This window comes from Schistocerca nitens, chromosome 12 (assembly GCF_023898315.1).
Source record: "Schistocerca nitens isolate TAMUIC-IGC-003100 chromosome 12, iqSchNite1.1, whole genome shotgun sequence".
Taxonomy (NCBI): Eukaryota; Metazoa; Arthropoda; class Insecta; order Orthoptera; family Acrididae; genus Schistocerca; species Schistocerca nitens.
In genome coordinates this window covers 31,547,438-31,570,979 of record NC_064625.1, presented here as the reverse complement: position 1 = coordinate 31,570,979, position 23,542 = coordinate 31,547,438, and the positions used below count along the sequence as shown (strand labels likewise).

The window sequence follows — 23,542 nt, the reverse complement described above, 5'->3', positions numbered from 1 at the left end:
CCGTATACCCAGCCTTTTCCAAGTATACATCCTCTTGTGATTCTTTAACAGAGTATTCGTTATTACTAGCTGAAATTTATTACAAAACTCAATTAGTCTTTCTCTGCTCTCATGACTAATCCCAAGCCCATATTCTCCTGTAACCTTTTTTCTACTCCTTCCCCTAGAACTGCATTCCAGTCCCTCATGACTGTTAGATTTTCATCTCCCTTTACAAATTTCAATATCGTCATATACTGTCCCTATATTTTCATCTTCGGCTTGCGACGTCGGCGTGTATACTTGAACTATCGTTGTCGGTGTTGGTCTGCTGTAGGTTCTAATGGGAACCACCCTATCAGTGAACTGTTCAGTGACTCACTCTCTGCCCTTCTTATTTATAACGAATCCTACTCCCATTATATCATTTTCTGCTGCTGTTGCTAGTACCCTGTACTCATCTGACAAGAAATCCTTACTTTAGTTCCATTTCGCTTCATTGACCCCCCACTATATCTAGACTGAGCCTTTGCATTTCCCTTTTCAGATTTTCTAGCTTCGCTGCCACGTACAAGCTTCTAACATTTCACGCCCAGACTCGTAGAACGTTATCTTTCGTTGATTACTGAATCTTTTTCACATGGTCAGTTCCCCCTTGGCAGTCCCCTCCCGAAGATCTTTTGCCAATGGAGAGATCTTCATGACAATTTTCCAATTACAGGCCACATGCCCTGTGGATACACATTACGTGTCTTTAATGCAGTGGTTTTCTGTTGCCTCATTGCTAATTCTTCCGCCCTTAGAGGCAGTTTCCCACCCCAAGGACAAGAGAGTGCCCTGAACCTCTGTCGCCCTTTCGCCCTCTTTGACGAGGCCGTTGGCAGAATGAGGGTTACTTCTTGTGCGGGAAATCTTCGGCCGCCAATGATGATTTTTATTCAGAATTTAAGCGGAGGCAGGGTTCGGTTCCAGAACCGTAGACATTTTGATTACTTATCAAAGGCACTAGCTTTAGAACACGGAAGCAATTTTGAAGCAGATACGAAAGTTTAAAGTGATCATCTGGTGATTGGGTCTTGCACGAGGCTGTTCAGAGTCCTTCACCACTGTCTTAGCACAGCATTATTGGTGATGTACATTAACTATTGTTTGTCCTCGTGGTGGTTGGAAGTGTCGCGTGTGTTGACTGCACTCCTCTTCTAATGTGGACTGCATTGGGACTACGTTTAATAAGGAGTCAACTTTTTAGAGTTCGAGTCTACTATTCCAGAAAGTTGGTATTTTATTGGAGCACGTGTTTTGACGATTTCTATTTACATTTTACCGTGCGTAAGTTCGAAGTTCAGACATTCGACGATCAACCTTTTAAGGAGTTACGCAATTAATCGGTTTACAGCTTGAAATCCGACATGAAAAGTTGTGAGTGAACACTTGTTCCTTTCTTCGCTGTTCCACAATGTGTATTAAAAGTATTTTATAAAAACATTGTTTTTTATTCAGCATTGACTCACCTGAAAATCAACCTATATTGTTTGGTTGGTTGATTCGGGGAAGGGTACCAGACAGCTAGGTATGGGTCCCATCGGATGAGAGAATGGAGTCGACCGTCCTCTCTCAAAGGAACCACTCCGTCATTTGCCGGAATTTAAGGAAATCACGGAAAACCTATATCAGGATGGCCGGACGTGGGTTCAAAACGTCGTCCTCCCGAATGCGAGTCCAGTGTGCTAACCACTGCGCCAGCTCGCTCTGTCACCTATATTGGTGAAGCCAGTTGTGTGGCCTTGAAGAATTTTCATTTACTTTCAAAAAAGACTTTTAAAGGATTTTTAAGATTATTTTGTAGAATTTTTGGAAATTTCCTTTTAGCCTGTATTTTTTCATATTCTAATAAATGTTGATACACTTCTGAATTTATTTATTTGATCTAGTCTGTATGTTGTCTCTTCAGTGTAACTTAGACCCAGAAGTTTCCAATTACATTTCGTTCAGTTTGTCAAGTCACGAAAAATAGCGGACCCCGTACGACGGAGGAAACGGTAGGAAAGATAGAGGCAGATTTCATTTTCTTTCCCTGTCGACTATGCGGTAACTAGGCAAAACCACGGGTAATTAGTTAGAAGTACAGGTTTATTATGCTAAGAGAGAAAGTGGTGACCTGTTCGGGGAAAAATGCGTAGACAGAGACAGGGGTTGTTACGGTTTGTAACAGTGTCATCAGTCACTGTCAGGATAAATTGCGCTATTCGCTTTTGTGTACGTTCGGCTCTTTTCATGGCCGTTTTCGCCTGCAGATCTGCAAGTTCATCGCAGCAAGGCGACGGGGAGAGTGTAATCTCGCCTTTTCATCGACCGTCTACTACCAGTATTCACCCCGTCACTTAGATGCTGCCTCCGTATCGTTGCGTTCCGTGAAGGGGGAGGTTACATTAAGCAGCAAATCTGTGAATTGCGTTCCACAGCGTCTCATCCGAAGTTTGATTTCCATAGCAAAATTAATTAAGCGGAGGAGACCGCGATGGATATTGTCTGTGTCACTCTTCTTCCACATCATCCTTTCTTCCTGTTCCCATCCCTTCATGATACTTCAACACACATTCCATTTTTACTATTAAAAACAGTCTTGATCACAATTTATTTAGTACGGTGACCGGTTTCGACCACTACTGTGGTTATCTTCAGACCAATGGGTAAGAAGCTCCTTCTCCTAGAGAATCACTACTCACATCCGATTGCTTCCTGTTACATCTACACACACACAGACACAGACACAGACAGACAGACAGACAGACAGAGAGAGAGAGAGAGAGAGAGAGACGTTGTAACTTACCTATTCTCTATTTACTATAAATTATAAATTCAAAATTTATGCCTTCAGCTTAAACGATGTCTTACCCCCAGGAGACGCCGCAGTAGTACGGTGTAACATCACCTGTGTCTCTAATATCAGCCTTAGTTAGGCGATGAATTTTCTTCAGGTACGCCTGTAGACATATCTAATTATGGAGATGTGCCAAATGGTCCCAGACATTTTCTGTCAGCCTGAAACATCGGTTCTGTACACTTCGGCAATACTGCCTCGCGAAAAGAGCGTCGTCTTCGCTCCAGAGATTTCTGTTTGAGTTCCCGAAGCATCTGCGTAACACACGCGTGTTGTTCGAACCTACCGATAACAAATCTAGCAGCACGCCTCTGAATTGCTTCGGTGTCTTCCTTTAATCTGTCCCGGCGATGATCGCGAACAGGCGAGCAGTACTCAAGAACTAGCCTTCTATACGCCGTCTCTTTTATGGAGGAGCCACATTTTCCCCACAATGACCCCAATGTATTAGTAGATTGCTGTATAAGATTAGCAAATATTCTCGCAGGAAACCAAACAACAGATGGGATTGTCAGCAATGCGACCATATACGTAAGGAAAAGAGACGAAAAAATATGAAAATAACATAAAATCGGTAAAATTCGAGGAAAATCTGGTATAATCAGGAAAAATTTATTTGAAATGTCTAGAATTTGGGAAAATATGATGAAATATATAAAATCGCGAAAACCTAGCAAAATTACAGAAATTGGAGAGAATATATAAAGTTAAACTAAAAATACCATGAAATGAATACTAACCGAAATCAACGAAATTGCGTGTTCTGTAGAACAGTGGACTGATGCTACATATGAAGGGCTTAGTTCAATAGTGGTAAAAGTCCGTTTTTGTTCATTCTCAGATACAGAGTCCTAAAGTTAAATGACCGTTGAAAAATCTGTAGTTGAGTTACCAGAAATATTCAAGTATATATACTTCGTATACAAGGTGAGTCGCGTAAGACCTAACGACCCCATTATTCCGGGGGCGATTGCACGTATCGACAAGCGGTGATCGACGATTCATAGCCGACTATGGGGCACATACGTTGGTACACATACACAATAATCACAACGTTTATATTGACCGAGATAATGAGGCAAATACATGTTTTTTAAATGGGACGCTACACTTTTTTTGCCATCATTCGAACGCTCTGGAAAAGACGCGTATAGTGATGTAACGCATATTGATATTGTGATTCAAACATCGCTTAAAAGACGCTGGGAAATATTGTACGATTGAAGGTCGAGGCGGTCGGAAGCGGCTGCAGACCTTAAACACGCCTCGCGCGACCCGCGGGCCGAGTTGTCGTGTTCTATGTAGCATGCACGGCCTACGCTACGTAGGTACATCCTCATACGCACTCTTTTAAACAAAGTTTAAATAACAACAGCAATATGCGTTACATCACTATATACATCTTTTCCAGAGCGTTCGAATGATGGTAAAAAAAGTATAGCGTCCCATTTAAAAAACATGTCCTTGCCTCATTATCTCGGTCAATATAAACGTTGTGATTATTGTGCATGTACCAACGTATGTGCCCAATAGTTCGCTATGATTCGCCGAAAACCCCTTGTCGATACGTGCAATCGCCCTCAGAATAAAGGGGGTGTTACGTCTTACGCTACTCGCCCTGTATATATTCAAATATATATACTGTCCGTTCATTCTTAGTACCCAAAAAATGGCTCTGAGCACTAAGCGACTTAACTTCTGAGGTCATCAGTCCCCTAGAACTTAGAACTACTTAAAGCTAACAAACCTAAGGACATCACACTCACTCCATGCCCGAGGCAGGATCACATTTACTTGCAACGATAATATATTCTTACCACATGACTCATACTCCACTAGCAATGTATAGTATGACAAGTACCAAGACTACAGAAGCAGAACAGACACGTCAATGACCGAACGGACAGTTCATGAAATTGGAAAAAAAAAGTGGGGTACGAGAGAGATCTGAACATACTCATGCTCATAAATTAAGGATAACTGCAGAATATAGTGCCACACAACGTGACACTACACAAAACTGCGGTTGATAGCATGGGCACACAGGGAGCACACAACGACACAGATCTGTACGTCCACAGAATTGGTGATAAGTTGAGAAAAGCGTACCGAAACACATGTGCTACAAAACGCCACTGTTTCCTGCGCATGTACCCCAACATCGATATGGGATATGATCACCATGCACACGTACACAGGCCTCACAACGGGTTGGTATACTCTGGAGCAGGTGGTCGAGCAGTTGCTGGGATATAGCATCCCATTCTTGCACCAGTGCCCGTCGGATCTCCTGAAGTGTCCTAGGGGTTTGAAGACCTGCAGCGATACGTCGACCGAGACCATCCCAGACGTGCTCGACGGGGTTTTGGTCTGGAGAACGGGCAGGCCGCTCTTCTGTTTCAAGGCACTCCTCCACGACGGCAGCTCGGTGGGGCCGTGCGTTATCTTCCATCAGGAGGAAGGTGGGATCCACTGCACCCCTGAAAAGGCGGACATACTGGTGCAAAATGACGTCCCGATACACCTAACCTGTTACAGTTCCTCTGTCAAAGCCATGCAGGGGTGTACGTGCACCAATCATAATCCCACCCCACACCATCAAACCACGACCTCCATACAAGTCCCATTCAAGGACATTAATGGGTTGGTATCTGGTTCCTGGTACACACCAGATGAAAACCCGGCGAGAATCACTGTTCAGACTATACCTGGACTCGTCCGTGATCATAAGCTGGGACCACTGTTCCAATGACCATGTACTGTGTCCTTGACACCAGGCTTTATGGGCACTCCTGCGACCAGGGGTCAGTGGAATGCACCTTGCAGGTCTCCGGGCGAATAAACCATGTCTGTTCAGTCGTCTGTAGACTGTGTGTCTGGAGACAACTGTTCCAGTGGCTGCTGTAAGGTCCCGAGCAAGGCTACCTGCAGTACTCCGTGGCCGTCTGCTGGCACTCATGGTGAGATATCGGTCTTATTGTGGCGTTGTAGACTGTGGACGTCCCATACTGTAGCGCCTGGACACATTTCCTGTCTGCTGGAATCGTTGCCATAATCTTGATCACACTTTGTGGCACACGGAGGGCCCGAGCTACGACCTGCTGTGTTTGACCAGCCTCCAGCCGCCGTAGTATTCTACCCCTCTTAACGTCATCAATATGTGTTCTTCGAGCCCACAGTGGCACCATTAGCACGTCTGAAAACGCTTACTCGCAGCACCGCGCTCTGTCATGCACCAACACACCTCTGCGTATGTGGACTGCTGTCAGCGCCACCGTACGACGACCGCAGGTCAAATGGACTGCATGGTCATACGCCGAGGTGATTTAAACCCGCAAACCGCCCACTAGAGCGTTGTTTCACCATGTATCAGCATTATCCTTAATTTATGAGCATGAGTGTAGATCTCTTTGAAGTTCAACAAACCATGATGCCATGGGTCTTGTTTTCACTCGATGAGCTTGGACGTTCACTGTTTCCGATTTGCTTCATTGTTGACAGTTCAGTACACCTTCTTCCTGTTTTCATGCTTTATTTGTGTTCAGATTTTGATGGGCTATCCATTAGTCCACCTTACCACAAAATTTGGGGGGGGGGATGGTGGGGGGGGGGGCTGCGATGGGAAGTTCCCCTTGGTAGTAATATGTATGGCGCTGCAGGATATTTTTTATCGTCTGTTTATTTACTCAGTTACTATCTTCAACTGACCTAAAACACAGTGTTTTAATGATCTCAGAGAAAACCCGGTGAACTTGGAATTCGCTGCGCAGCCGCTGCCGACACGCTAGAGACCGAACCTCCACAGGCGCGTTCCATTTATTCGTACATTCCGCGCCGACATTGTCTCCGTCGGCAGTTTTAATCGCCGCTCCCGGGCGATTCACTTTCTCATTTCCCCCTTGTCGTCTTAAAAACAGACGCACACGGCTCCCGCCACCGGAAGGCAGTTCCGGCAGAAACGATTCCCTCAGCGCTACGCGCTTCCGCCCGCCTACTTCCGTCCGAAAGACAATGGCCAGAGACTATCTGTGGCCACAATACGAGTTCCATGCCGTGGTCTGATTAAAATTACCTGATAGTTGACGCCTGTCATTGCCGTTACAGTGCTGCCACATCGGCTGTCGGCTCCCACCCGGTTATAGGTGTCACAGAAACATGGTGGGTGACTACAAATGCAGTTAATGTGTAACGCGAAGCAATGTTGAAATTGGCCGTCTTGACGTATGACGGAAATACGAGATCTAGAGCACTGTAAATATAGTACATGCTGAACAATCCGCGATTTTGAATCCTGCGTTGAAGGGACTCGTTTAAACTCTACGGAACACTCAGTCTTCAGGCCACGAGTGGCCTACCGGGTCCATCCGACCGCCGTGTCATCCTCATGGAGGATGCGGAAAGGAGGGGGGTGGGGTCAGCACACCGCCCTCCCGGTCGTTATGATGGAATTCTTCACCGAAGCCGCTACTATTCGGTCGAGTAGCTCCTCAATTGGCATCACGAGGCTGAGTGCACCCCCAAAAATGGCAACGGCACATGGCGGCTGGATGGTCACCCATCCAAGTGCCGACCACACCCGACGGCGCTTAACTTCGGTGATCTCACGGAAACTGGTGTATCCACTGCGGCAAGGCCGTTGCCTGAAACTCTTCGGAACACACTTTTTAATACGCTCTTAAGGTCAGCAAATGCACATTCCTTGTACAGATAATGTTACTGCGTAGAAAATACGTTGTCTTACATTTGACTTTAAGAGGCAATCTAATTAAATTAAATGATTAGAAGAGTATTTCGTGATATGATGCATTCACTTAGGTTCCATATAAATATTTACCAAATACAGTTAAAATGCGTCACCAGTATCGTATTTTCTTGTTTATATATTATACATCCACTTAAGATTACGGTAACTAAAAGTTGCATTCCTAAGCAATTACGTAATAATGTCAAAATGGAACACAACAGTCATAAAAATTTCATGTCGGCACAAGAGGGAATTGCATGAGTACTCAAAGTATATTACTGATCCCCAATGCATCTCCAGTATCTCTCTTCATTGGTTTGTTAAAGAAATATTTAACCATACCTTTCTCAAATGCCCTGATATTCTAATTTGCTTAGTTGTAACTTAACGTATTCTCATACACTCTTTAAGGGGACCTTTAAGCTGTAAAACTAGTAGTTGCTAACACTCTGAAAACCAGTCTGGAACACTCTGAACTTGTAGCAGATGGAATAAGATATTTCATTCACCAACTCAGCGTCCTCTTATATACACTATGTGATCATAAATATCAAGACAACTGGATGAAAATGATTTAAAAAAAAATGGTTCAAATGGCTCTGAGCTCTATGGAACACAACTTCTGCGGTCATTAGTCCCCTAGAACTTAGAACTAGTTAAACCTAACTAACCTAAGGACATCACACACATCCATGCCCGAGGCAGGATTCGAACCTGCGACCGTAGCGGTCTCGCGGTTCCAGACTGCAGCGCCTAGAACCGCACGGCCACTTCGAATGATTTAAAAGTTCGTGGCGCTCTCCATCGGTAATTCTGGAATTCAGTATGGTGTTGGCCCACCCTTAGGCTTGATGACAGCTTCCGCTCTCGTAGGCATACGTTCAGTCAGGCGCTGGAAGGTTTCTTGGGGAATGGCAGCCCATTCTACACCGGAGTGCTGCACTGGGGAGAGTTATCGATGTCGGTCGGTGAGGCCTGGCACGAAGTCGGCGTTCCAAAACATCCCAAAGGTGTTCTATAGGATTCGGTCAGGACTCTGTGCAGGCCACTCCATTACAGCGATGTTATTATGTAACCACTCCGCCACAGCCGGTGCATTATGAACAGTTCATCAATCGAATTGAAAGATGCAGTCGCCATTCCCGGATTGCTCTTCAACAGTGGGAAGCAAGAGGGTGCCCAACATCAATGTAGGCCTGTGCTGTGATAGTCACGCAAAACGACAACGGATGCTGCCCCCTCCATCAAAAACATGACGATACCATAACACCACCGCCTTCGAATTTTCCTGTTGCCACTACACATGCTGGCAGATGACGTTCACCGAGCATTCGCCATACCCACACCCTGCCATCGGACCGCCACATTGTGTGCCGTGATTCGTCACTCCACACAACATTTTTCCACTGCTCGCTCCTTACACCAAACTAGGTGTCGGTTAGCATTTACCGGCGTGATGTGTGGGTTATGAGCAGCCGGAAATGCAAGTTTTCTCACATCCCCCCTAACTGTCACAGTACTTGCAGTGGATCCTGATGCAGTTTGGAATTCCTGTGTGATGGTCTGGATAGATGTCTGCCTATTACACATTACTACCTTCTTCAACTGTCTGCGGTCTCTGTCAGTCAACACACGAGGTCGGCCTCTACGCTTTTGTGCTTTACGTGTCCCTTCACGTTTCCATTTCACTGTCACATCGGAAACAGTGGACATAGGGATGTTTAGGAGTGTGGAAACCTCGCGTACAGACGTATGACACAAGTGACACCCAATCAGCTGACCACGTTCGAAGTCCGTAAATTCTGCGGAACGCCCCATTCTGCTCTCTCACGATGTCCAATGACTACTGAGGTTGCTGATATGGAGTACCTGGCAGTAGGTGGGAGCACAATGCACCTAATATGTTTTTGGGGTGTCCGGATACTTTTGATCACATAGTATAGATGTTTCATTCACCAACTCACCGTTCTCTTATATGTTTCTTTGGCTATCAACTGGAAACAGAGGATTTGGCACATTAAAAAGAGTAAGGTTGGCATTTGATTTCAGTTTCTTCTTGTTGTCTGCCCGGTTTTGCTCAAACTGACTTTCTTCGAAGTGGAGCTGTAGTAATAATCTCAAATATTTTGTTATTACCAACAAGTTGCGATGAAGTATTATCAGTTTACTCTTCCTATAAAATTAACAACTACCGGTACTTACGATGACTTGAGGTTGTATACAGTTGTTGTAAAGAAAATCAAGAAAAGTAGCTTACTTTAAACTTACAATGTTACATCGTGTTATGTAAACATAATCGGCAGAAAGATTACAATAAACACACTTCTTACATATATAATTTCGTTACCACCGCACTGTGAGCACATCTATTTCTAAAACAAAGAAAAAAAAGGGTTTTTACTTAAGTTTGCTCGATTTTGGGGTCCAATATTTGTGCCTTGAATTTAGAAGCCAGCATTTACGCCGATCTATAGCGATCATGTCTGCTTTTATTTGAGCAGTTTGGAGCTACACACCCTACCATTTGACGCTGTGTAGCAATAGAATTAAGCGAAATCCTATGCCACGTGAAGCATGCAACACTGTCCTCGGACTGGGATAGAAATTGATGGATTGTTCAGCTCGGTATATCCAGTGGTTTAGCGAGATGCTCTGCTGATAGCTGATCTGAAAGTGACCGATGACCGAACTGCGGCAGACAACGCGTTTTGTAGCCCAGGATTTAAACTCGTGTCCTAACCTAACCACAACCTCTTGATGTGTAATGTATACTAGAAAACGGCGGTCAGTAATCTGCGGCTGTACTGGAATCGCGATCACTTTATTTACAGAGCTTAAAGCTAACCTCTACAAGCAAACTCAGGACAGAAAAATATGTTTCAGAGCTAGAAAATGAACTGTAATTTCTCGGTGTCATTCACTGGTTATCTGAAACTATCCTTACACGGCTGCAAGAACTGCGTTTTTACCAACTGATGAGCATTTCTGTTCGGCACTCGGTTGTAGATTATGGACGACTGGCAGATTGCAAATGAAAAAATGATAGGAAGAAAAATAAATGCAAATAAAAAGTCAATACGATAATGAAAATGACGCTGCAAACCTACAGAAATTAAAAACTTACATTTAAATGAATTAATTAAATAATAATAGTTTTTTGATTAGATTTAGGAATAAAAATTCTCTTTGTTCTTCACGAGTTTCGAACCTATTACAGCCATCAAAGTGTCACCTAATGTCGTGCAATACATTTCTAATGTAAACCCATCTCCGTGATTATAATAACTGCATATGTTACACTGTATCACGTCTTGTGCGGAAGGGTCTTGCAGTGTTCGAATGTTCGGTTAGTGTTGTGTATGAAACACGTGTACATCGTTAGCATCGTGTGTGCGAGCGCGCTTATGGTTCTCACTTATGATGAAATACGAAATGGAAGGGTCAGACACAGGATTAGGGATCCAAACACATCAAGACGTAAAGCCAGACAGTAAACTGGAAGTAAGTGGCCCAATTGTTGTGGCAGTTTAGCAACGGCGAACGGTTCGGTCGTGACGTTGAGTGCTGTCATTGGAGGAAACCGGCTCCAGCCCGTGAAGTGTCGTTACCAAGTAATTTTGATCAGACTATGGTCCGTGCAAACCTCTCCGGAGTAATGGCGGAACTTGTACACCCATAGTTGCAGTTTTCTGCAACTGCAACGGTGGTGGGGTAAGTGGCAGAGGGTACTCTTGAGTGTAGCGTTTATTAGAACTTATTCTCATCCGATTCGAATGAAAATGAAGCGCTGGAGAATAGGTCTTTACTGTAAAAATACAACCGCGTTTTCTATAACGTGTACTACGAAGGGAGAGGGAAGGTGTGTCGCTTTCTATACACACTACAAAAAAAATTTCGTTACTTGTAGTTAACATACATTAACAACGTACTTTTTAATATGTACTGATGTACAAATAGGGTCCAGAACATGAAAATATCCGTTAGCAACTCTTAGTAATACCAACACATTTGCGAGGAGATGTGTACTTTATGACAACAACAAAAGAAATTATAAAAACGGAATTTACATTGTCATTGAATTTTCTTTACAATATCTCTTAAAGATAAACAGATGTGTAAGAAGGATCCTGAACCCAAAAGTATGAATATGACATTTGTTGTATAAGTGAAAAGTCACATTCTCTACAAAGACTTAAAGTTTGGCTTACGATATTATCAAAAGGTGGGCTTATAACAGCCCCCGCCCCTCTCCACCTGGTATTGCGAGGGTTAAGCCTGTTTCACACCGGACCGAACACGAGGGAACGAGCATCAAAGAGCGAGAATTGTGTCTAGTGTAAAGCGTAGGCGAGCACGAGCGAACTGTATTCGGCATCAGCTAACGTTCCTTCGTGTTCCGCTAGCTGTCGGTCGGTCATCCCGGCTATGTTCACAGTGACACCATCGCCAAAGGTCACACCTCCTTTACTTTAGTTTATTTTGCAAGCATGACTTATGAAACTGATAAAAAAAAAATAAACTTCAAGCGAACAGGCCTTGGAAGGGCAAATGGTACCGAACGACCGACCGCCATGTCATCCTCAGCCACTGGATGCGGATATGGAGGGACATGTGGTCAGCACACCGCTCTCCCAGCCGTTGTCAGTTTTCGTGACCGAAGTCTTCCATAAGCGCTACATGCTGTCAGAAAGAGACTGAAATTAAAATATTTCCATGTCATCTTTATGTAGCGCTTATGGAAGACTTCCAGAGAAGGCAGGCCCTAAAGATAAGAATATTACTGAGATCGTTGGGAGATACAGCCACGACAAAATTATTCCGACTGGTGTGCAAGATACAAGGGGCGATAAAAGGTTCTCCGTTCGAAGGCCGCTCATGAAATATCCCCTTTGAAAAATTATGAATGACTGTGCTGGTAAACTTCTTCGTTATTTGATTTTCAAACAGCTGAGCAAAACTCAACGTACTCAAACAGTTTTCTCTTTACTTATTCTGATCATCAATAAACTGACAAACAATATTTTTAGCGCAACGCAATCTGACTTTCAATAATACCTACAAAAGAATGGCCCTCACTAACAATAACCTATTATACCTTTCAAGAATCACTTACCTTACAAAAATCTTCGTTACTCGAACTACTGCAATACAGCGAGCGCCAATACTGCCAGCTAAATAAAAGATTCAAACTACTGAAGTCACTAACTACTGATAGGCATACTTAGCAAATGAAAGATTTCGATAGAGAGCAAACAATGCATTTACCTTGAAAATGTTCAAAAGTCATCATGTATATCTATCAATACATGACAACCATCTTTACAAATTTCGTTTTTCTGGCGGACACACGTCTAGATTGTCCGCTCTCAAATATCTGGCACCTCTCTCTCTCTCTCTCTCTCTCTCTCTCTCTCTCTCTCTCTCTCCACATCCACCACTGCTGGCGGCTCACCTCCAACTGCCCAACGCTACGTGCTGTTCACATTCAACTGCCCAACACTACAATAGCGAATATTCCAACAATGCCAAGCAGCCACAGACTGCACACAGCACAGTCAGCGATTTTCATACAGAGCACTACGTGGCGTTACTAACATAAAAACCTAAATAGCCTACTTACAGAGGACATGGAAATACTTTAATTTCAGTCTCTTTTTGACCGCATGATGCATACAAGGGATGTTCGATAAGAACGCAATTCATTTTTTTTCCTGAAAGCAGGCTGGTTTTATTCAGGATTCCAATACATCTTATTATTCCCCATTCTCTTTACCACAAAACCCTATTTTCCAACATAATCTTCACAAAAGAAGAAGTAAATATTCCAGAATTCGCATCAAGAACAGCTACCACCATGAGTAACGTAGAAGTAAATATCCTCGGAGTAGTGAAGCAACTTAAATCATTTAATAAAAGCAAGTATTCTTGCCCAGGCTGTATACCAATTAGGTTCCTTTCAGAGTATGCTGATGCATTAGCTCCATATTTGACAATCATATACAACCGTTCGCTCGACGAAAGATCCGTACCCAAAGACTGGAAGTTGCATAGGTCACACCAATATTCAAGAAAGGTAGTAGGAGTAATCCACTAAATTACAGGCCCATATCGTTAACGTCGATATGCAGCGCGATTTTGGAACATATATTGTGTTCAAATATTATGAATTACCTCGAAGAAAACAGTCTATTGACACACAGTCAACATGGATTTAGAAAACATCCTTCTTATGAAACACAACCAGCTCTTTATTCACATGAAGTGTTTAGTGCTATTGACAAGGGATTTCAGATAGATTCCGTATTTCTCGATTTACAGAAGCATTTTGACACGGTACCACACAAGCGGCTTATAGTGAAATTGCGTGCTTATGGAATATCGTCTCAGTTATGTGACTGGATTTGTGACTTCCTGTCAGAGACGTCACAGTTCGTTGTAACTGACGGAAAGTCATCGAGTAAAACAGCAGATTTCTGGAGTTCCCCAAAGTAATGTTATAGGCCCTTTGATGTTCCTCACCTATATAAACGATTTGGGAGACAATCTGAGCAGCCGTCTTAGGTTGTTTGCAGATGACGCTGTCGTTTATCGACTAATAAAGTCATCAGAAGATAAAAACAAATTGCAAAGCGTTTTAGAAAGGGTATGTGAATGGTGCGAAAATTGGCAGTTGACCCTAAATAACGAAAAGTGTGAGGTCATCCACATGAGTGCTAAAAGGAACTCGTTAAACTTCGGTTACACGATAAATCAGTATAATCTCAAAGCTGTAAATTCAACTAAATACCTAGGTATTATAATCACGAACAACTTAAACTGGAAGGAACACATAAAAAATGTTGTGGGGAAGGCTAACCAAAGACTGCGTTATATTGGCAGGCACTTAGAAAATGTAACAGGCCTACTAAGGAGACTGTCCACACTATGCTTGTGCGTCCTCTTTTAGAATACAACTGCGCTGTGTGGGATCCTTACCAGATAGGAATGACGGAGTAAATTGAAAAAGTTCAAAAAAGTGCAGCGCGTTTTGTATTATCGCGAGTAGGGGAGAGAGTGTCATTGAAATGATACAGGATTAGGGCTGGACATCATTAAAAGAAAGGCGTTTTTCGTTGCGACGGAATCTTCTCACGGAATTCCAATCACCATCTTTCTCCTCCTAATGCGAAAATATATAGTTGACGCCAACCTACACAGGAAGAAACGATCACCAGCTTGGAATAAGGGAAATCTGAGACCGTACGGAAAGATGTAGGTGTACGTTCTTTCCGCGCGCTATAAGAGATTGGAATAATAGAGAATTGTGAAGGTGGTTCGATGAACCGTCTGCCAGGAACTTAAATGTGATTTGCAGAGTATCCATGTAGATGTGGCTGTAGAGTGAATGCAACGGCCTTACACCACCTTAATGGGACGGCCTGTATGCCCACATGGTACCCCTCTACTGGTCGACTTCGAATCCAGCGTCTTGCCGCATCGACAACGTTCCGATAATCGACGTACACATTTTCCGCGGAGTGCATCCCTCATTGGGCCAAAGTCACAAAGTGTGAGATTCTGACTGTGGGTTCGAGTCCCAGACCGGCACAAATTTGCACCATCGTCGTTCCATTCTACAGGTGACGGTTGTCCATATTCGTAATTGCGAGTACGTTTGATGTACTTCATAACGGCTATAGTTCCCGCAGTGTCTGAAGGGAACTTGGAACCGTAATTCAGAATAACACAGGCATTGCCACATCGTATGGAATGAGAGTGTCCGCACGTTCTAACGTTGCGGGAGTCACAGCTGTGTGCGGCTGGTCGGCACGCAGGAGATCGGACGCGTTTGCCCGATTTTGTTCGATGATGACAGACACCTCGGCAACGGCCTTGCCGCAGTGGATACACCGGTTCCCGTGTGATCACCGAAGTTCAGCGCTGTTGGGCGTGGGCGGCACTTGGATGGGTGACCATCCAGCTGCCATGCACTGTTGCCATTTTTCGGGATGCACTCAGCCTCGTGATGCCAATTGAGGAGCTACTCGACGAGACCCCATGCCCCTCCTATCCGCATCCTCCGCGGATGACACGGCGGTCGGATGGTCCCGGTAGGCCACTCGTGGCCTGAAGACGGAGTGGATGACAGACACCTCGCTCAACGACTCACCGTGCTTTTGTTCACTGTTAGGTCTCCGTAGACATTCAGCCAAAAGGAACGTAGGTCTCTGCTTGGGACGAACCTCCATTACAGACGCCATTTTGAAGGCTACGTGTAGCGCTGCCACCTATCGGCAATTCATGAAACTACAGGGGCTGAAGCAGCAATATTCCACGTTGTCCCACAACAAGTTCCGCGTTTTTTCGACGGAAACTGGGCGAGAAAAAGATGTGTTGGATTACTTGTTAAGCGTTGCTCGTATTTCATTGACATGTTGCACTGTTTTCATGATGATCAGTATCCATTCAACTAGAGTTCGTAGAACGTAACGAAACTATTTGTGTATTAATTACCGGATACGGGGATGGCGATACTGAGCTGAAAGTGGTGTTGTAGATCTCTGTAGTAATTACACTACTGGCGATTAAAAATGCTACACCACGAAGATGACGTGCTACAGACGCGAAATTTAACCGACAGGCAGAAGATGCTGTGACATGCAAATGATTAGCTTTTCAGAGTATGCACACAAGGTTGGCGCCGGTGACGACACCTACAACGTGCTGACATGAGGAAAGTTTCCAACCGATTTCTCGTACACAAACAGCAGTTGACCGGTGTTGCCTGGTGAAACGTAGTTGATGCCTCGTGTAAGGGGGAGAAATGCGTACCACCACGTTTGCCACTTTGATAAAGGTCGGATTGTAGCCTATCGCGATTGCGGTTTATCGTATCGCGACATTGCTGCTCGCGTTGATCGAGATCCAGTGACTGTTAGCATAATATGGAATCGGTGGGTTCAGGAGGGTAACACGGAACGCCGTGCTGGATCCCAACGGCCTCGTATCACTAGCAGTCGAAATGACAGGCATTCTATCCGCATGGCTGTAAGGGATCGTGCAGCCACGTCTCGAACCCTGAGTCAACAGACGGGGACGTTTGCAAGACAAGAACCATCTGCACGAACAGTTCGACGACGTTTGCAGCAGCACGGACTATCAGCTCGGAGACTGTGGCTGCGGTTAACCCTTGACGCTGCATCACAGACAGGAGCGCCTGCGATGGTGTACTCAACGACGAACCTGGGTGCACGAATGCCAAAACGTCATTTTTTCGGATGAATCCAGGTTCTGTTTACAGCATCATGATGATCGCATCCGTGTTTGGTGACATCGTCGTGAACGCACATTCGAAGCGTGTATTCGTCATCGCCATACTGGCATATCACCCAGCGTGATGGTATGGGGTGCCATCGGTTACACGTGGCGGTCACCTCTTGTTCGCATTGATGGCACTTTGAACAGTGGACGTTACATTTCAGATGTGTTACGACCCGTGGCTCTACCCTTCATTCGATACCTGCGAAACCCTACATTTGAGCAGGATAATGCACGACCGCACGTTGCAGGTCCTATATGGGCCTTTCTGGATACAGAAAATGTTCGACTGCTGCCCTGGCCAGCATATTTTCCAGATATCTCACCAACTGGAAACGTCTGGTCAATGATGGCCGAGCTACTGGCTCGTCACAATACGCCAGTCACTACTCTGGATGAACTGTGCTATCGTGTTGAAGCTGCATGGGCAGCTGTACCTGTACAAGCCATCCAGGCTCTGTCTGACTCAATGCCCACGCGTATCAAGGCTGTTATTACGGTCATAGGTGGTTGTTCGGGGTACTGATTTCTCAGAATCTATGCACCCAAATTGCGTGAAAATGTAATCACATGTCAGTTCTACTATAATATATTTGTCCAATGAATACCCCTTTATCATCTGCATCTCTTCTTGGTGTAGCAATTTTAATGGCCAGTAGTGTACATTATATTGATGTAAGAAATTATTCTGCTGCAGCTTGAGAGACTGTGGGCGTGTTTGTGTGTCGGCAGGCGGGTGCATGGCCTTCGGGCACTCGTGCTTCGGCGGCCACGGAAAGCGCGCCGACATGGAGCCTGGTGCGGAGGGGGTGGAGGGGGCGGAGGAGGCGGCGGCCGTGGCGGAGGCGGCTGCGGCGGCGGCCCTGCTGGACGACGCGGCCAGCCCACAGAGGTTCCGCCTCTCGCCCTTCCTGCGGCAGTGGGTGAGCACCGCTCGTCACTCCCAGCTGGCAGCGACTCGCCACGCTGGGTTTCTATTTTCATTTCTTTCCTGAGAACTCCAATAAACATCCCTCCCCACTCCCCCCCCCTACCTATCACCAACCCTGATTCCCATTTTTTTTTTTCATTTCTTTAATTTGGCTTCGGCTTACAAGACCACACAGCCAGCAACGGATATAAAATGCCAAAGAAGTACAACCGCAAAAAAGCAGAATAGCACAAAATTACGAAGTTAGCATAAACACACTCTTAACCCTTTCAAACCCACTGGCTACAATTGTGTACATTACATTTTGCTTTCTCTTAGTTGTAACAGAGATATTTTTCCCCAGTGGAAACCTCATGTACACACTTGTGAGTGTTCAGTCTTTCTATCTTCTTTTCTTTTAGATTAGATTTACTTTCATTCCAATTGATCCGCAGTGAGGTGGTCCTCCAGGATGTAGAACATGTCAGAAAAACAACAATACAAGACAAATATTTACAACTCAAACAAATAAGCTAATGTCCATTCCACAGGTCCCAAGTGGAATGATCATCATTTTTTTTATGAACACTATATGAAAGAATCATTTTACAAACACTAATGCACTGAATTTAAAATAAAAAGTTTTTTTATTTATTTATTAGGTAATAAACGTGTAATACAACTACTATAATACTTATTTACAATGAACACATTACTGCACTGAGATTGTGCAGAAGTTAGATTGTACTTATATATATATATAAAACTATATATATTGTACTTATATATATATATATATATATATATATATATATATATATATATATATATATATATATACAAATCAGTTGGTTCTACTGAGAAATTCATCATTGGAGTAGGAGGAGTTGGCCACCAATAAATCCTTTAGGCTTCTCTTAAACTGAATTTCATTGGTTGTGAAGCTTTTTATGGCTGTTGGCAAGTTATTGAAAATGTGTGCTCCTGAACAATGCACACCTTTTTGTACAAGACTAAGTGACTTTAAATCTTGCACAAATGTTTCACTATAAAAATTTCGACTAGTCAGTGTAGTAGTGTGCACCAGCTTGCGACCACCAGAATATATGGAAGCGGTTGATTAGTTATATTCCACTGTACAAATGAATACTATTGTTACTGCTTTTTTGATTTTGCATCTAAAATCATTAAAAACGTCACCTAAGAGCAAGTACAAATAAAAATTTTTCTTGCTCCAGAAAAATTTCAGGTCAGAAAGGGTTAAAGTAAAATACAAGAGCAATTAAACAAACACCAGACAACCAGCAGCAGTGATGACAATGACACTGGAGCAGAATTACAAGCATCACTATACAGCAACATTATGACAAACACGCATATGCTCTTATAGTAGAAGACAAAACATGGAAGGGCAAATTCCGTACATCATACAATAAGTACAAAAATAGCTGAAAAACAAATTTGCAAATATAATCATATAACAATGTGGAAGTGTAGCATACAGACAGGTGTACTTAACATAAAAGAAAAGCCCAAAATGACACACACAATACAGCCAACAGTATGTACAATAGTGCCAGTGGAAGAGTAACATAAAATACACAAGAGAGCAATAATGAAAACCAACCAGATTAGCCGAGAGCGCTAATCCGCTGCTTCCTGGACGCGGGTAGGTGCGCCGGCGGATTAACGACGAAGGGCCGGTGTCCCAGCCAGCCTGGATGTGGTTTTTAGGCGGTTTTCCTCATCCCACTAGGTGAATACCAGGGCTGGTCCCCACGCCCGCCTCAGTTACACAGCTCCGAGACGTTTGCAACACGTTCACACTATTTCACGGTTTACACTAGGCGCAGACTGCTGGGGTACACTATATCCATCCCAGGGGGGTACAGGGTGAAGACAGGATGGGCATCCAGCCATCCTCTGAAACTAACACTACCAAACTAATAGTAACAACCCAGACCCGACAGTCGTTGGAACGGGATACGGATACAAACAAAAGCCGGCTGGTGTGGCGGCGCGGTTCTAGGCGCTACAGTCTGGAACTGCGCGACTGCTACGGTCCTGCCTCGGGGATGGGTGTGTGTGATGTCCTTAGGTTAGTTAGCTTTAAGTAGTTCTAAGTTCTAGAGGACTGATGACCTCAGCAGTTGCGTTCCATAGCGCTCAGAGCCATTTTTTTAACAAACAAAAAACAATAATGAAAATTTAATGTACAAATAGAGGTCTTGCGGAAATTAAAACACAAAATTACGCACTGGATTACGAATCGGGCTGATGCCAACTAAAAATGAAAACCTCGGAAACTCATAAATTAAATTTTAATGCCAGAGTCTATCAAATAGTCGGTGAGGCCGGTATTACACTATCAAATTTCTTTGTCAAAGATTTGATCCAATATTCCGTCCAATATATTTGACAAACATCTTTGACGTAGCGCTAGAAGGGGTATTACAACTGTCATCAAATTTTTCGTCAAAGTTCAAGATGGCTGACAACAACTTGTTATTAACCTCAGCAGTTGTACGTACCCCAATTGCATTGTGTGCACATGCGGAAGAGAAGTGGGGGAAAAATGGAACCATACATACGAGGTTGACAGTCTTAAAAGTCCTGGGATTACAACTTGATAATAAATTCAGTTGGGAGGAGCACACGACAGAACTGCAGAAAGGCCTTAACAAATCTGTATTGCAATTCGAGTGTTAGCAGACGTAGGCAACATAAAAATGAAAAAGCTTGCATACTTTGCCTACTTTCATTCCATAATGTCATATGGGATAATATTTTGGGATAAATCTTGAAGTCAAACAAAAGTTTTCAGAGTCCAAAAGCGTGTAATACGTATTATTTGTGGAGTAAATTCACGGACGTCCTGTAGAATCCTCTTCAAAGAACTGGGTATACTAACTACTGCCTCTCAGTATATTTACTTCTTAATGAAATTTGTTGTAAATAATATATCTCTTTTTTCCAACAAACAGCTCAGTTCATGCATACAGTACCAGGAACAAAAATGATCTGCACAAGGACTTAAAAGCACTTACTTTAGTTCAAAAAGGGGTCCACTACTCAGGAACACTCCAATAATTTGCCAGGAAACATAAAACATTTAGTTAGAAATAAAGATCAGTTTAAAAGCAGCCTGAAATACTTACTACTGGCCAACTCCTTCTACTCCATTGGCGAAATTTTTAATAGAAACAAATGATGTATTGTATTTATTCATACTATTAGTATTGTTATTTCAGCTTTAAAAAAATCGACATGTTCCACATCCACGAGGATCTCCTCAGCACGGATCTATGGAACGAAAAACTAATCTAATCTGGGTGAAGCCGTGGGTTTTACGACGACACGATAAAATCATTCAACAAAACTTGTTACGTGAGCTTAAGTGGAAGACGTCAAGTCGTACATCAATTACTTAAGAATGGATGAGCATACATTTCTGTATGTGCTCAATGAAGTGTATCCTCATATCACAAAGCACAATATTCACATAAGAACTGCTACATCTTCAGAAGACAGGCTCACTACAGACGACAGAACGCTGCAGCGATGCTAGCGCTCCATGTGGTAACATGTCACATTGCAGTGAACAGAAGACAAGCGGTTTATTTGATCAAATATACAGCGAGGCCCTAGATTTGATCAAATATTGGACGACATTTGACAAAGTCCCTATTACACTATCAAATATCTTTGTCCAATATCTTTGTCAGTGTAATACCGGCCTGAGCAAGTTGTATATATCAAAACGATGGCGTAAAACAGGAACATTGGTGTGGGGAGGGGGAGCCTCTCGCAACCAGTTTCTTTAGTCAGATTGTGCAGTCGTGTACTTGGAACATGCCAAGATGATGTGATTAAGTTCTTCCACTGCCGTTGTGCCCTTATCACAGTGCCCAGATGTGATAATGTTCAACCAACCTCATTCGAATGGTAGAACTCACGTGACATCTATGAAGCTGCACTGGGGTGAACCTTGCGCAGCTCATGGTCTTGTGGCTAGCATTGCCGTCTCTCGACCACTGGGTCCCGGGTTCAATTCCCGGCCGGGTCGGGGATTTTCTCCGCCCGGGGACTGGCTGTTTGTGTTGTCCTCATCTCATCACCATTCAAGACGTGGCGAGAGTGGAAACAGAAAGATTGGGAACTTGTAAGTGATGACCATGATCAAACTTCCTGTCAGATTAAAACTGTGTGCCGGACCGACACTCGAACTCGGGACATTTGCCTTTCGCGGGCAAGTGCTTTATCATCTGAGCTACCCAAGCACGACTCACGCCCCATCCTCACAGCTTCAATTCTGCCAGTACCTCGTCCCCTACTTTCCAATCTTTACAGAAGCTCTCCTGCGAACCTTGCAGAACTAGCACTCCTGAAAGAAAGGATATTGCGGAGACATGGCTTAGCCACAGTCTGGGGGAGGGGGGGGGGGTTTCCAGAATTCTGATGACCATGATGTTGAGCGCCCTACGAAACATCATCATCATCCGAGACGAACCATGGGCGAGAAGAGATGTTCGGTTGTATGGCCACCATTTAGCCGCCCTTAGAGTGCTGAGAGATACTAAACGCTAAAGCAGCCCTCTGTATCATCGATGCGATACCTGTGAACAAGCGATCGGCGTTGGGCGTAAGTGACCTCCTGTAATACTGCTCTTGACAACGCGGCCAACAGCTTCGTTATGAAGAATGCCACGATGTCCTAATCCAGAGTAATTCAACGGAAATGCCCAAGCTCAGTGCGTCTCTAATGGCCGCCAAGACGTCCGAAACATACCTGTTGATTTGTTTATCAAACGCGGGATGTTTCAAATTCTGCAGCACACTTTCAGAGTCCGTAAGTATCAGGACGATCTTGAATATCCGGGTACCATAATGAATAGCTTCGCTGACGGCCAGTAGCTCCGCCGTGTAGACAGAAGATTCACGTGGTAGCGCAAACATTTCGCAGGCGCCACTCGACGCGAAAAAGAAGGCGCATCCGTTACCCGCCGCAGGTTTAGAGCCGTCCATATGAATGTGAGCGTACTGCGGCCATTGTATGCTGAGAAGATGCTCCAGTTCGCGAGTGATGTTGGTCGCCTCCCGATTCCATAGAGCAATCAGCGGCCCACGGATCCGATGCAGCCCGGGAGAAACTCGTGGGTGAGAGAGCGAAGCGGTTGCGGTGTACTCAACCCGAGACACATTTTCGGATGTTCAAGCCGACGCTCGGCTCGCCACTGGTTTCATCCTCGTGCTAACATTAGTAAATAATTCTTGTCCTTTCTGAACGTATTAGAACACTACAGTTGTTGAAACTCAAGGTAATTTATAACGAATTAGCAGCAAATAGTTTTTTGATAGTTGTTTATTTTTTCCATTATCACATTTCAGGATTGCAAAACCGTTCAATAGGCTACACATCGGTGGTAGGACTGTAAACCTCGTAACTCCATTTTGTTACATTTTGTAGGCAAAAACGGTTTCTTAAAAAATAATATACAGTGATACAGAAAGTTGCTACACTTCTAACTATACAGTAGAAGCTTAGTTATTGACTAACTGGAGAAGTCCATGCACTTTCAAATCTCTCTGATAATGGAGTTCCTGGTTACAGGAATTGCGAGTTGTCACAGACAGATGGAGTTACGAGGTTTTCATTGCCTCCCATCGATATCTGCTCTGATCCAAACAAATTAAAAGTGGACCTTTCAAAATTTGTATACACGATTTAGAA

General features: G+C 44.0%; 1 protein-coding gene across 1 annotated transcript in view; it reads left to right on the top strand.

The window, feature by feature from the left end:
• Positions 1 to 23,542, top strand: part of LOC126214882 (uncharacterized) — a 466,243-nt gene that overhangs the window by 440,615 nt on the left and 2,086 nt on the right. Inside the window, exon 4 of the mRNA XM_049941527.1 lies at positions 17,634 to 17,824. Coding sequence (XP_049797484.1) covers positions 17,634 to 17,824 — 191 coding nt within the window. The remainder of the gene's footprint in view (positions 1 to 17,633; positions 17,825 to 23,542) is intronic.